Source organism: Ischnura elegans, chromosome 4, assembly GCF_921293095.1.
Source record: "Ischnura elegans chromosome 4, ioIscEleg1.1, whole genome shotgun sequence".
Lineage (NCBI taxonomy): Eukaryota > Metazoa > Arthropoda > Insecta > Odonata > Coenagrionidae > Ischnura > Ischnura elegans.
In genome coordinates, this window is record NC_060249.1 from 73759524 (window position 1) to 73774573 (window position 15050).

Sequence of the window (15050 nt, forward strand, 5' to 3'; positions counted from 1 at the left end):
TACCTTGACCAAAATCTACGCTGCAGACGTCTGGGCAGATTCGTCTGAGGCCTCTGTTATTCTATGCACATAGCATTTGAATGCTTATTTACGAAGAAGAAACATGAATATTTAAAAAGATCGTCGTAATTTTTCATTTCTCGTTTTTCACGCTGCAATATTGCCGAGGACCAGTCACTGAGATCTACATGTTTTCTCATGCGATAACGAAACTTATCCTGTTTCTTTTAATATTGATTACCTGTATGTACTCCCATTTGCCTGTAGAGTGTTAGAGAATGTCCTTTAAATGATTTAGATAAGTTTCATAGCATTCAAATTTTGAATTTTTAGGTGAATGTAATTCACTTTAGAGATTTATGACTTGTATGAATCAAAGTTCACCAAGTCACAACGTGGGAAAAAAACTCAACTAAGTATGTATTACTTTTTTCAATACAGTAACTGTATAATGTCTCCAGCAGTTTCTTAGGTAATAAGGAAGAGCTATAATCGGATGGTTCTTTTTCAATCAGTGCTTATACAAAATCAGTTTGTCAGTAATTCTCTGATTGCCTAATGCACATGTGGCGGCGTAAAGTGAACACTGAATATATTGTTTCTGGATGCATATTTACCCCAGGCCTTCACATGTCCTTACGGGTGTACAGACAGCGCTACCCAGATGTTGAGCAAACTAGGCTGGGAGCCGCTGGAGACTCGGAGGCTGTGCGCTAAGCTTAGATTGCTTGAACGATTGAGAATAGATACATATCTTTACGAGCGACACGGAGAACGTAATATTGGAGCCACACTATATGTCCAGGTCCTACAGAAGCGATATGTAGCTTAAAGCTTTTTTAAATTTAAATGCCCATTCCCACTCGAAGAGATTCGATTTAAATACCTGGTTTGCAATGTGTTAAAATGAATACATAATGGAAATAACATAAATGTGATACATGCTCATCCTACTCATTCTTTTATTTACTTGTGCAGTGAAAGAATTCAGCATAAAAAATTATGCTGTCCAAGACTTTTGTGGGCCCCTTATTGATCCAGGAGCAAGGGAGGGGTTGATGGGGACACTTCTCCTCCCCTAGGGACTAAAAATGAATTGTACATTTGAAATTGGAGGGGTTAGATACCCCTTACTCCTCATTAAGCCTACACAGTATCGTATCATATTAGTAAGTTTGCAATACAACCCAAAGACTATCCTTTATCTCCCACTGACCCTTATCCCCAAATTGCTGCTACAAGGAGGAAGCCCAACCGTGATTGCGAGGGAGCTCAGCACATCGTGGATTCCACATTGCCTGGTAGGACACAGTAGCAACCTTCGTTGATCGTTGTAAAAAGGAGTGAAAACATAATTAATTACTATAATTAGGTTTCACCCCATCTCCTTCCCTCCAAATGTCATTTTTCATTCATAAAAAATGGAAAAACATCCATGTATCAGCTCTAAACCCCTGATATGGATGTGATATCCATGTAACCAGGCTCTAGGTGTTACTGTGAATGTTCAGTGTGCATAAGAAGGTCAAGGCTGGGGCTTGGTACTATTGATGGGTGTCTTTCTAAGGAAAAGGGAAATATAATACAAGAGCAAACAATTATTACCTCTTTAATGACAATAATACAAATAGTGAAATCACAGATAATTTATGTACAAAAATATAATTTAGTGTAATATTTATGCAAACATTTACACATTTCTTAAAAAAACATATGTATAACAAAATAGGCCAAAGGTACATCATTCACATTCTCAGAGCATCAGGGACAAAATGTCTGTGTTTTTTTTACATTTTTTCACCTTGAGAAGAACTTCTTCAAAATATAAACCAACCTGATATTCGGCTTATTCACTGACAATCTCCACTTCAAGGCAAGAAATGCAATCAACCGACATAAAACTCCTAAAAATATCAACAGCAAAATTGGACTCCATATACTTCCGGAGAATTGCCCATTTTCTTCTAGATCCAAGTAACGTATTAAAGTAGCAGGATCCTTGTACACACAAAATTGCCTCCTCACAGAAGGACACTGGAGTTTCCCTCGGCCAGAGCCATACAGAGCCTTAATTAAACCTATGAAGCTGGGACGCATGAAACTTGTGTGAATGAGAAGTTTCATGGGCAATCCAACCTGGCGAGCATAATCAATTCCATGGATTGCAAAGCACAAGAGAGTAGCCATACACAATGGACCCATGGCAGCTCCATTCTGTGAATAGAAAATCAGTAGTGTTTCTCATAAAAAGAATCTACCAACTATCTAACGTAAGATAATAACATAAAAACTAAAAACACCCATTTACTTATCATCTAAATATTGAGTAAAGAACCACTCAGGGAAAACAGGCAGACTATTTTTGCACTGTGATATATATGTAATGTATTCCACCACTCTTTGGAGTGGTTGTAATGTTTCTGGAATAAAAAAATGGTACACAGCAGTCAAGGCCTTTGCAAGTGAGGTGGAGGTCTGGGGGTCAAACCTCCACTTCAAATGTTTTGGGGACATTGTCTTAAGCATACCCCATCCCACTGAAAACCCCTGAAATGTAAAATAAAATGCCTGCAAGAAACGTACTGAAAACCCGCGAAAATTATTCTGGCTTTGGCCTCGTCAGCAAGTCATGACACCCCCATTTCCCCCATTCATTGAAAGCAAGAAGTGCTGCAACTCAACACAGAAGTACAAGTTACTCTGGTAAAACCTAAAAGTGAAAGCAACAATATAACAATGTAAGGAAACAAAACTGGGATGATTACCTAACACTGGCCTTATATGTATAAGTATACAACTTTTTGATTATCCACTTACCATGGGACCCCATGAAATTTGCAACTTGATTAGGTAAGTTGGCTGATTGTGAAATTTTCTTAAAAGGAATTGTGGCTCATTATTTTTTGAGTGAAACATACCAAAAAATCTTGGTTATGACTTTAAAAACCATATAAAATGGAATCTACATTGTGTGAAGCTTGGTTTATGGTTTAGAACAGAACACTGAACTATTTTAAGGTAGCAAATTTGACGATGGATAGCTAAAGTCTTACCAGAACACTGAAAAGGGATCCAATGGCCAGTCCAACTCCCTCAGCAGCAACAGATGTGCCTAGGCCTAGGATGCAGTAGTATGTGAATCGTTGCAATTCCATAGGCTGGTCAGTTATAAAATAACACAGAGCCAAGAACATGAACCCTAAAACAAACTGCAAAGGAAAAATTAGTAGAAAGCAATATAATTTAATTCATTAACATATGATTTTAAAGCTTTGTCAATCATAAATTGCCCAGAGTTGAATTAGTCAATGTTTTTCTAAATAATTATGACAAATGAGACATGATTTGCTTAACTTTTACAACTTTGAGTTCAACCCTTCAGGTGCGTATTTCATGATTTCTTTGGGATATACAATCAACCAGTCCCTGAGTACCCCAGGATTTCCACCTCCTCTAGTTTTCCTTTTATCTCATTCGGCATTTCCCCAAAATTCCTCATCTGATCCTTTTACCCTATACATTCATTCAATGATTATGCATTTTCAAAGAGTGAAGGGAGCCTCATTCACTAGGGTTACCAAATGAGATGAGATTGGTCTGCACAGGTCTCCAATCTCAAACCCATAGACTTCACGAGATCCAATTGAATTTTAAAATATCAGCCTATTCTCTGCTAAAGGGGTTGGACCCTGTACTCAATACAATGTAGTCCCACTTAAGTAAGCATACATTTTCAAAGACAACAAATACTGACATTATCACATCCTTAATTAAATACAATATTTAATCATTTATGTTCCCAGTCTTTACCAATCACTCTAGTCATCAATGAGAAGGCATGGATACATTATAATAGCAAACTGAATTTAGTGAACCACCTTATAAGAGCAAAAGATATTATTAAATTATTGACAACCATACCTGCAGAGGAAGTCTTGAAATGGTGAGTGCAGCATAGTATGGCTTCAAGTGATACCATCCATTGAAGTGTTCTCTTCTTAGGAGAGCAACCTCTGACGGAACTAGAGAAGAGGAAAAATCATGATTAGGGCATAATTTTTTGGCAAAGCAAACCATGCATAATACCAATCTTACTTGATCATTTTGAATCAATTCATACTGATCAGACACATTTTCAATCACAGAAAAAATACATCATTAATACATTTTGAAACTTACAAACAAGAACTGGCACCATAATCTGCGTGTAAGTGAAGAAAACTGTGATCCCTAAGCAGAATTTTAAGTTGAGGAACATCTGGCCTGCATCATTTAGATGCTTTCCATAAATAAGAGACATAATCAGTCCAGTCAAGGTGTAATGGAGCAGCTGCAGGTACAAAGCAACCTAAAAATATTTAAAATATTGCAATTAAAATTATTTGTAGGCACAATGAATTATGGATGGCTTTAATTCAACACACTTGCATGAACACTACACTATTAAGGCAACTGAAAGGATGGCAGTTCATCACTAGCAACTGTTAATTTAGGGCAATGATGAAGTTGTGAATGTAAACTTGAAATACAGGCAAGCCCCTGTTTAACGTTATGTTATATCATCTCTGACAGAATGACAGTATACACCAATGATTGAACAATCTAGAGGTTCAATGGTTTTTTTTAACCCCATTCTAATAATTTATCCAAAATACTCTTCAATTTTTAAAATTTTCATTCCATTTCTGCAGAAAATACATTCTCAATTACCTAATTAGCATTCATTGAATTTATGCAGTCTACCCAATTGACTGATCCATGCGAGTATGGGGTGGGGCAAAAGCTCAGACAGACAGATAAAATTAGAACAGGGGTTGTTTCCTGGACATACATTCGGGCATTTGTGCAATTTTGTTAAAATGGTGCAATTTTGATGGTGAATGTGATTTGGAATCTAAATGTGTTGGTAAATGCATCGTATAAACATTCTGCTCCATGACATTTTTTCTCGCCCCACTCATTTTAGAGATGAATCGAATTCTGTTCCATTCTTCCGGATATTCACTGCATTGATGTTGGTATAATGGTCAGAACATCTCTATATACTCACAGAAACCATCTTTCTATAATTTTAATGCTTCATGAAAATAAATTAATATTTATTCTACACACTCCAACATTGCCCAAAAAACACATATGTCAAGGCTGATGACAACAAAAGTAGCATGTTAAACACAAACTTCTCTCTTAATTATCTGTAATATTGCAAAACTGTTGAGAACATGGGAAGTTTGTCATGTTTAGAGGAAAACTTATAAATATAAAACCATCCTTTGAGAGGCATGCAAATAGGAGGTAAAAGAAGAAAGAATTGAGTGAAGGTTGTTTTAGCATAAATGAAATAGGTATTTTCACAAGCATGCACTCACTTTGTTTCTCCTCATTTGTAATATCATACGTCCGAGGAGGATGAGGAACTGGTTCCATTCTGAAGGGCCCTGGACAACAATATTCAGGTCTATGGATGTCTCGGCTCCTTCAGACTCACCATCACTCCTATCGTATTTCACAGGGTCCACAGAGAGGGTCTTCCTGCTGCACGATGGCCCTGGATCACCGAGCCCTTCCCCACCCTCATCGTCACCAAGGTTAGCATCCACCATGGAGCACGTCCTCTTCCCATTTAAAATTTCCATTGTCAGAAGGATAACATTTGCCTCATGAGGCCCTTGCGTTGTCTCAATAACTGAAAAAAAACCATTAAATAAGGTGGAGTTAAAAACTCTGGACATAGAGCAGCCAGTAAGCAGATAACATAATTCATGATGATTAAAGATTCCCTTAGATTTCTATGTTTTTACTTAACGAACGGTGAGGTCCAAATGTAAATAAACAGTAGATGACTATTAATTTAATATGCTACACATTATTATTTCCCATAAATAAATGTAATTTCACTGAGCAAATAATAATTACAACATGATTTCTTTTTAATTTAAACTAATAAACAATAAATTGTAAGTCTAAATGCTTCTTTCCTTTTATTTATATTTAATGGTTATGAAATCAGGATTTTTCCATAATCTTTGGAATATTCCAATGTTTTTTCCAGATTTTTTGACTGGGATTCGAACCTTGATCCCCCAATTTCCGGTCAAGTGCTTTAGCCAGCTAAGCTACCGATGTGTCTTTCCTCTCCACAGAAAAGATCCCTCGGTAGCTTAACTGACTAAGGCCTGTTTCACATGGACACGGACGGTCCGTGCTACACGCATGGATAAGGTTCCATTGACAATGGATGTTTACACATGAGTGCGGACCATCTGCATGCAGAGGACCCACTGCGTGGCCCCTCCAGCCTGCAGATCATCCGCGGATGGCTGATGCGGACCAAGTAGATTTGTCAGCGGAATTAGAGCGAGCTTGGAGATAACCATGGACATTCCCAGCAAAGGGTAGGAGGGGGCAGCTGCCCCCCCATAGAAGCAAAAATTGCTAAAGTCTTCAATCGCTAAAGATCGCTAAAACCGCTTAAGGAAAATCAGCCTGAACTGAATCAAAAGTTTTCAACAATTTTTCTTTTAATATTATTTTAAGACTGGTAACTAAGACGTTTTTTAAAGCAAATACTTTTAGAAGCTAATAAAGCGCTGTTATGATTGTCTTAAAATGTTGGTCTCATTCACCTTTTCCATGCTAAAATGTAAACTGTTATAGCTTGGTTTGCCCCCCCTAGTTTTGACCCTGGGTACGCTCTTGGAGAAAACAGTGCGAGTGCATCTGTTCGCCATGGATAGTGAAATTGACACTGACAAAATAATTGGAAAAAATTATATTCATCAGCGAGTAGTTCAGTAAATGTGACCACTAAAGTGGCTTTTAATGTTCTTCCTACCACAATAGGGTGTACCCAAAACCTCCTTTGTCAAGCACTTTTCTACCGTTTTTTTCCAACCTGGTATACAATAAATGCTTGAATTGCACTAGGCAGTATGACATTCTTCTACCTTGGCAAGCTACACACAGTTGACATTGTGCCGGACACAGAAGGATTTCATCCACGCCTATGTAAACAACGGCCATTTCTCACAGCGTCCCAGGCACATAGCACGGGACACAGATCGTCCATGTTCATGTGAAACGGGCCTAAAGCACTAGAATGGAAATCAGGAGATCCGGCTTCGAATCCCCGTCAAGGTGAATAATTTTTTCTCTGTGGAATTTTCACACAATTTGTGCATTGCGGGTGATTCCGCAAAGTTATCACCGTGGCTAGTCCCGGTATACTTTAATTACAAGATGTGGTCACCCTGTGATAAAAACTTACCAAAATCTGCTGGGTTGTGTGAGATGGGACAAGCCGGCTGTGGGTGGAGGGCATGCGCAAGGAATGGCGCCAGGCCATGGGGGCATCCCTGGTAGACACACTGCCCCCGCACCAGCACATACAGGTGGTCCACCTTCCCAAGGAGGATGGATGCCGGAGGCTGGTGCAGGGTGGCGACCACTGTACGTCCCTGCTCGGCCAGAAGCTTCAAGAGTGAGACACAGTCCCTCATGGCCACGGAGTCCAAGCCACTGCAGGGAGAAATTGATGGAATAACGGTTGATCTTAAATACTGACCCAAGAGGAGAAACACACAGTGTAAAAAAAACCCTCTCTTATGGGAATAAGATCAAACTCATAATAATTGCATTCATGCAATAAATTTAGTCTAAAATTTTAAAAATTTTAGGGTATTAGCTAGCATTTTGTATCACAATTTACTTCCAAAGTTCACCTTCAAGCATTTTACGGTAAAGGTTTTATCCCAGCAACATAAATTACAATTTTTTTACTAGAATAAAATTATAGGAAAGATAAATTCATCATGTAACCATGTACTAAAGATGGTAACCTATTAGGAAACTATATTTCTTAAATTATCAAGAACGTATGAAGATGCTTGCATGAGAAATGCTGAATTTGATTGCATTTAAATAAATGATGTGATATTATGTGTGCACACACTTTTGATTTATATTTAATACATAAATGGAGTACTTTAAGCCGTTAAACAACTCGGCTAAAGAGTCTGGTTCACATCTTTCATTGAAAGGCATTTTCGTACCATGGGGGTGCAATATGACAACTTACGTAGTGGGCTCGTCCAGAAAAAACACAGACGGATTGCTGACCAGCTCAAGAGCAATGGACAGCCTTTTTCTTTGGCCTCCTGAGAGCTGCTCTACCATTGTGTCCTTGCATTTCAGCAGACCAAGAGTTTTCAGGACGCCTGTAACCTAAAAATATAACAACATAATAAAAAGCAATATCCTGTTGCTAAACAATATAAAATATCAAAATATGCATCCTATTAAAATGGCCATTTTCTAATACATCATATTCACAAACCCAGCTTTTATAAGACAGCTCCAAAATTTAAAAATATACTGAGATAATCCAAGGTCAGCTTCACGAAAATTTCCATTTCTCTATAATTGGTTGCACATTTATAAAATTCATAAATTCACATTAACCCATAATCACTATTCCATGAACACATTTTAAAATTGTGAATTATAGCAAAATTCCTCAAGAAGACCTCTGCCAAATAACAAGGTTTATAGAACAAATATTGACATATTAAATATTCTGCAATTATCCACCAATAGGTATAGAGCACCAGGGGTGGTCTGGGATGATTGGAGGCCCTCAGCAGGGGCTAATGATGGGGCCCTCCTTACTAAGGGATTCGTGAGTCCTCATGTGGAACTTTTTAGGAAATTGCATGCATGGAAATGATGGTATTGTGGCTCTTTAAAACCAAATAAAAGTTAATAGAAAATAGCTATTATATAAGAAAATATACTACAAAAAGTCAACATTTCAGAGCTTATAACGTTTAATAATATATGTATTACGGTTTTATCATCCATTTAGCAAATATGTACCTGGAAACTGCACTGAAATCTAAAAAAAAAACTAGAACATAACCTTATTGAATTACACTTTCAAAAAAGCAGAGGCTTCAGAGCTCAAACCTTCCCTTTATTACAAAAAAAAGGCTCCAGAGGAAATTTTTCCTCATTAAAATTTACACAAACAACATTCTCACTAGTCATTTACATTCTCTGGTTCATTGAAAGGAAACAAATTTCAAACTGATATCCCATTTTCCTCATTTCGATTTTTAGCTCTCCGTAAAATTCCATGATATTTTTGCTGGGCATACTCACAACAGTGGCACGGTGCTGATCCGACCTGGCTAAAGCGGGAGGCATCTTCAACCGAGCGGACACCAGAAGAGATTCCTCAGCCGTCATCTTGGACTGGAGAAGATCCTCTTGGGGCACGTGGCAAGACAGCCTACGGAATATCCTGGGCACCCTAGGTTGACCATTGCTCAACAGTCGACCAGAAACCCCACCATTCCGCCTGTGTTAATAAGATTGCAAAGCCGTTAGACAAGTGATGGGATGGAAAGATATTATGTATAAAAAATGCTGTACTTGATATATGGATGGCCCAATACAGATTTCGCATAGTCATTTAAATTACCAGGGTCCTAAGCATACAAAACTTCAGCAGAATATCCTTACTTCAACAACACTAATTAGTTATTACTTTTTTGTTAACTATAACCAAAAGTAAAATAAAATCGTAAACGTAGCAGCAGATTACGTTATAAAGCACAATGGGTTTACTAAAAAGCAATTTTCAATGGCATGGTTATCATTAAGAATCAAAATTATTAATTAAAAAGTAAGAATTGTTAACCATCGAAGGCCTATTTTAAGTTCTTTATTTACTGGAGGTGAAATTAAACTGCGATTACTCATTTCTTACACGATTACAATATTAAGATTTTTAATTCCGAGAGCTAAATACCTTGTGCTCAAGTGTTAATCATTCTGTGATATCATCCTTTCGAAATATATAATACATTGAATGTACAGAGAGAAAATAATTTTTTTTAAAATTATTATTTAATGCTTGGATCAAAGAAAGCCAACTCCACTAAAGAATACAATGACTACTCATTTGCAAAGAGCCTTCCTCCTCCCCAGAGCAAAAAATTGGTCATCAGCGCGACTATGATACACAAAAGTGGCGTAACTATGGGGGGGGGGGGGGGAAGATCCCCCCAAACCCTCAGAGAAATTTAAAAAAATATTCAAAACCACTGTCTAGTTTTGACATGTAATAACTTAATCTGCTTAAAGTTAAATGTTTAGTGCCACAATGATGTAAAATGCATTTCCTGGCATGTCATTTTTTTTTAATTTTCCCGAACCCACAAGGGGAGAGGGGGAAATCGCCACCCCAGGCCATCTCATCCCCCCAATGTATATTCCTAGTTACGTCACTGATACACAACATATATGAGTGCTGAAGAAATATATCGCAGAATAATTTAGCATCATGAGTAATACAATGGCGCCCGGAGAAAGTATTCGGTTTTGCATCAAAGAGTGATGAAATATATTTTGCTTCTGGAGAGAAAAGGGTTCGTAAACGAATTTCCTTATTTTTTCCATTCAAATAGGGTCTTTCAAATAAAAAGACCCACATTTTTTTCGTTTATCGACGAGACCTTCACTTTTCGTGCTAATACGCTGCGAAAAGTCAACGGCCTTGAACTTACGAATATATGATGATGGCGTATCCAACCTTGCCCGGCATGTCGAGGAATGGCAGGGAAGTGGGGATCCCCACGTCTCTGCCATTCCTCGGCCTTGTATATGGGCCTCTTGTGGTACATTGTTGTTCACACTCTCGCTAGTGACCCTTCCCCCATAGAAAAGTTCTCCCTGACGGGGCATAAATAAATCAAAAATCTACGGGCGTCACCAAATCATGAAAAAAGGAAGGCAATTTACGACTTTCTTAACTTTAAACTCATGAGAGAACGGCTTTATGAAGTATATTTATTTTCTTATTTTCGCAATCCATCTTTCTCTTCCCTTTTACGAATTCTTTTATTACATTGCGATTCGAGCCTCAGTGAACGACAGCATTGTAATATTGCGCCCGCCATGAACTTCACGGCGATCAATAGCGGGCTGATATCGAAATAAGCTAGCCAAAAGCAATATTAATACGTATTTCCCTTTGGAATATAGGATGAAATTCATGAGTAATCGTATCGCAATAAGTAAATTTCGAAATAATTGCATCCCTCTGCTCTTTGATCTGGAAGATAAGCTTAAGTCTAAAGCTTTTGAAAAAAGTCCCGAATTTAAACTGTCCTTAATAATATAATAATATCGACAGTTAATAGTCATAGTTAATATCGACAACGGACGAAAAAATTTCGTTCCAGTAGTTTTTCACGTAAATACGTCATGAAAAAGTGTACATTGTACCTCTCATAACCATCCCAGTGATTCCATACTCTGTTGATTTAAAAATGTATTATACAGAAAATCTGGACATTTTTGGCGATTTTTTCTTTCGAGTAATAATATTTGATTTTAACGATCTTTTCGGCAAAAAAGTGATATAAAAAATGTAACATGGCTGAGCCGAAGGGGTCCCAGGCGATCAAATCTCCCGAAATATTTGGCATACATGGCCTTATGTGTTCCCGCGACAAATGTACCCCGACCCTTCGAAATATATCTCCTCTCAACTTGAATCCCCAGGATTATTTATTGTAACGGCCAATATATGAGCGTGGCCTCTGAGATCGCGGACTAACATGCGGAGGTATTCGGTAATGTACCAGAGACGTGAAAAATAAGCACTAAGTTTCAATCTAATTTGTATAATTATTCACTATATTCGATAAATTTTCCGAAATACATTATTAAATATTCGACCAAAGTTGTATCTTCCAAAAATTCCGATTTTATCTCTAGAAAATTACGATCGAACGGAAGGACTGCGGTCAGGTAGAATCACTATAGCCCCCTTGGCCAGTATGATTCTTCCCACAACATCTTTTTTTCGAAATTGGCTTCGCTTAAGACAGATTGAGTATCTTATCCTCAAAATCATAATAAATTTTAGTTAATTAATGAATAATTAAGTCAGCAAAGTGATACAAGTGAAATTATTTCAATTCAGCAATAATATTTGTACTACATAATGAACGCTAAATCCACCTACGCACCAAGGTAGCCATTTGATCTCGCCACAAAATCACGTTCACCAAAATTTTAGTACCAAGGTTTCCTTGCCTCGCATCTTCGGCCTCCCCGCCCTATATCGAAGCAGCTTGCGTGCTTAGGCCTTTAAGGCGTATACCTAATTCTTGGAATGTGAGGAAGACCAACCTTTATTGGTCCATTTACGGAATAAAACATTTTCTGAAATCAAGAGGCAATTTCCGAGAGGTGAAATGAATCGTTTTCCGCTTCGGGCCGCGATGAAAGGGATAGAACAAGATCTTTGTAATTACTCACGAACGTAATTAGAGAATAAACTACCAAGCCGACCCGACGAAAAAACAAACATATACACAAGAAAAAAATCATACTACCCTCATAAGAAGTTTTTTCGTTCAATAAGTATCAATAAAATCATGCAATTATGTTGTGTTGTAGTGACGGGACAAATTGATGTGTTGAAGTGATTACCAAGTCCAATATATCCACAGCACAGAGATGGATGTCTTATTTATGCGAATGTCTAAACATTTATGGTTAACTTCCCCATTCATTTTCAGCTACTATCTTTCTAAAGCGTTTTTTTGTAAAGTGATTGTGTGAAGAGATTTTAGTGCTACATGGATGCAGACCGTCGGAGAGATGGATATTATCATGTGTTATAATGTAATGTAAGGTGTTTCATAATACATATTAATCATTTTTTTGCTCCTCCCATGAATGTGTTCATGATCTCATTATACTTTCATTTGTGTGTCTTTGGCCTTATATGAGCATTTAATTTCAGTGCCGGTAGTTAAGGCTGTGTAATTGTTTTGCATTTTTAGAAAGTTTAGCCATGCATATTCCCGAAGTCCACGCGGAATTCATCACAAAAACAATATGTATGTATATGCAATATGTATGTATATGACTTTCATATTGAGAGAAGGAACAACGTAAGCAGGTTTATCATTGTTGTGGTCAAGTAATAATGAATCACCTTCGCTTGCAAAAGTGCAAGGTTGGCTGTTGGCATGCAATACTGATTCATAAAACCATTTAAATACTAATTTAGCCCTCGTGAGAATGACATGGCAAGAGAGTATTGTGTCAATATTGTTTGAAGCATATTATGAGCCATAAATGATTGTTTAGGCCAATCTGAGCGAAACGACGCAATTTTCAAAAAACAATTTTCTTTAGTTGACCGGCTAATAATTATATTTTCCAGCTTTATATATTTTTATTATTATTTCCGGCTTTATATATATTATTTATATCCGGCATTATATTTATTATATATACCGGCTAATGATTGTCTTTTTTCTGACTTCCCTATCATCAGTTATGTCACTAAAGGAGTGCGTAATCCTCAGATGCTTGAAAAACTTCTGAAGGCAACTCACTGCCTCGGTCGAAAGCGTAAAGCTCCGAGATTATTGGCAGGTATGGAACCTCGATCTTCGCATGATAACATTATGCAGTACTACATTCAAGAATATGCAGCATTTACAGTTCAACTTCATATTTCGAGCTCTTTAGAGCACAATACAGGATTCTGCAGTCGGCTATTACACAGCGCATTGAAATGGGTATTTATAAGTCGCCACTCGAAGAAGCCTGTCATTCTCATTCTCCTACACTAACACTGGAAAGGTTAAACTGGTCCCTTTACACTTGCATTGTCAAAATTGTCCCGCCGACGCACTTTGCGTACAATCAACGCCGCTGAAGAGGTTGCATATATACTCACCGGCAGCTGGACCATCCACGGGTATATAACCCGGTCAAATTTAATTATATGCGCAAAAAACCCATTGAACTGTAAACTGGCTGGTTGTGGTAAACATGGTTTACCGGTACAGCGTTGAACGCGCCTGCGGCGCGACAGATAACGTGACTGTGTATTTGAGGGTCGACGACGACGACTCGAGAGCAATTCAAATTTAACGGAGAATGATAAACAAAGATGCTGCCCACTTTATTTTATTGCACAACTATAGCTGCGACGATTGCAAGACAATTGAAATGAGTGTAGTAAAATTGTAAAATAAAATTAATTTGGCAGCATGATATCTCTGTGTATTATTTTATATGCTGTTCCACGAGATTTCTCCGGAATTAGTTAACTTTAACGGAGAAATAACCTGTAATTAGTCCTGTTAACCGAAATGTAAAATCTTGACTATATATTCAATCAAATTAAAAACTTTTCGATGATATTTCAATTTTTCAACGTCATCATCATCATCATAACTGGTCAACAATCCTAAGATTGGTTTGACCCAGCTCTCCACTCAATTTCTCGTATCAGCTGATCTTTTCACACCTACGTATTTCTACTCTTTCACATCCTTCTTTACCTGTTCCATATATTTTGTTCGACGTCTTCCTTTTCCATTCTTGCCATCTACATGTCCCTCCACGATTGCCTTATGCCACCATGTCTCAATAAATGGCCGATTTGGCGTTTCGTCCTCTTATTAAGGTTTACATGAGGCTTCTCTTCTTTCCCACCCTTCTCACGACTTCCTCCTCATTACTGAAATGTTATATGGTAAATTTCATTATATAGTAAATATTGAGAATAAATTGATCGTTCCCATTTCATCGCCTCGCTGCGGACATTTTTGAAAACTGATTAAAATGTGCCAAAATGGCAACAAAAATCAAGATTCAACGGACGGACAGGAGCCTTCTCCACATATTCCCCTTGATGTTTACTCCGAGCTTTCTATGAACCGTGCTTCGCAGGACCGGAATTAGGAGTTTTGTCAGGGGGGGGCAAAGATCAGTTAGCCGCCTCCCTCCCCTAATCCCCCCTCTCTCCCTCCCTCCCAATTCCCTCACCACTTAACTATAATACATCCCTAATTTTTTTTGAGAAAGTTGAAATAAGTCAAGTTGTAATTAATAAAAGAGGTAGTAGGTACAAATTACTCACCGTATGTTTGCTATTGACAATAAGAAATTTTATTAATATTATTGTTTAATAATTTCTATATCAATAATTATTTTTCATAATTTAATTAGAA

The 15050-nt window shown here is 37.6% G+C and overlaps 1 protein-coding gene across 1 annotated transcript in view; it reads right to left on the minus strand.

The window, feature by feature from the left end:
- Positions 1-1593: 1593 nt before the first annotated feature.
- Positions 1594-15050, minus strand: part of LOC124157668 (ATP-binding cassette subfamily G member 4-like) — a 58314-nt gene continuing 44857 nt past the window's right edge. Inside the window, exons 3-10 of the mRNA XM_046532602.1 lie at positions 9160-9358; positions 8078-8223; positions 7268-7518; positions 5370-5686; positions 4180-4348; positions 3922-4022; positions 3054-3209; positions 1594-2214 (exon numbers count right to left, since the gene is read on the minus strand). Of these exons, the coding sequence (XP_046388558.1) occupies positions 1798-2214; positions 3054-3209; positions 3922-4022; positions 4180-4348; positions 5370-5686; positions 7268-7518; positions 8078-8223; positions 9160-9358 (1756 nt within the window). The 3' untranslated portion in view covers positions 1594-1797. The remainder of the gene's footprint in view (positions 2215-3053; positions 3210-3921; positions 4023-4179; positions 4349-5369; positions 5687-7267; positions 7519-8077; positions 8224-9159; positions 9359-15050) is intronic.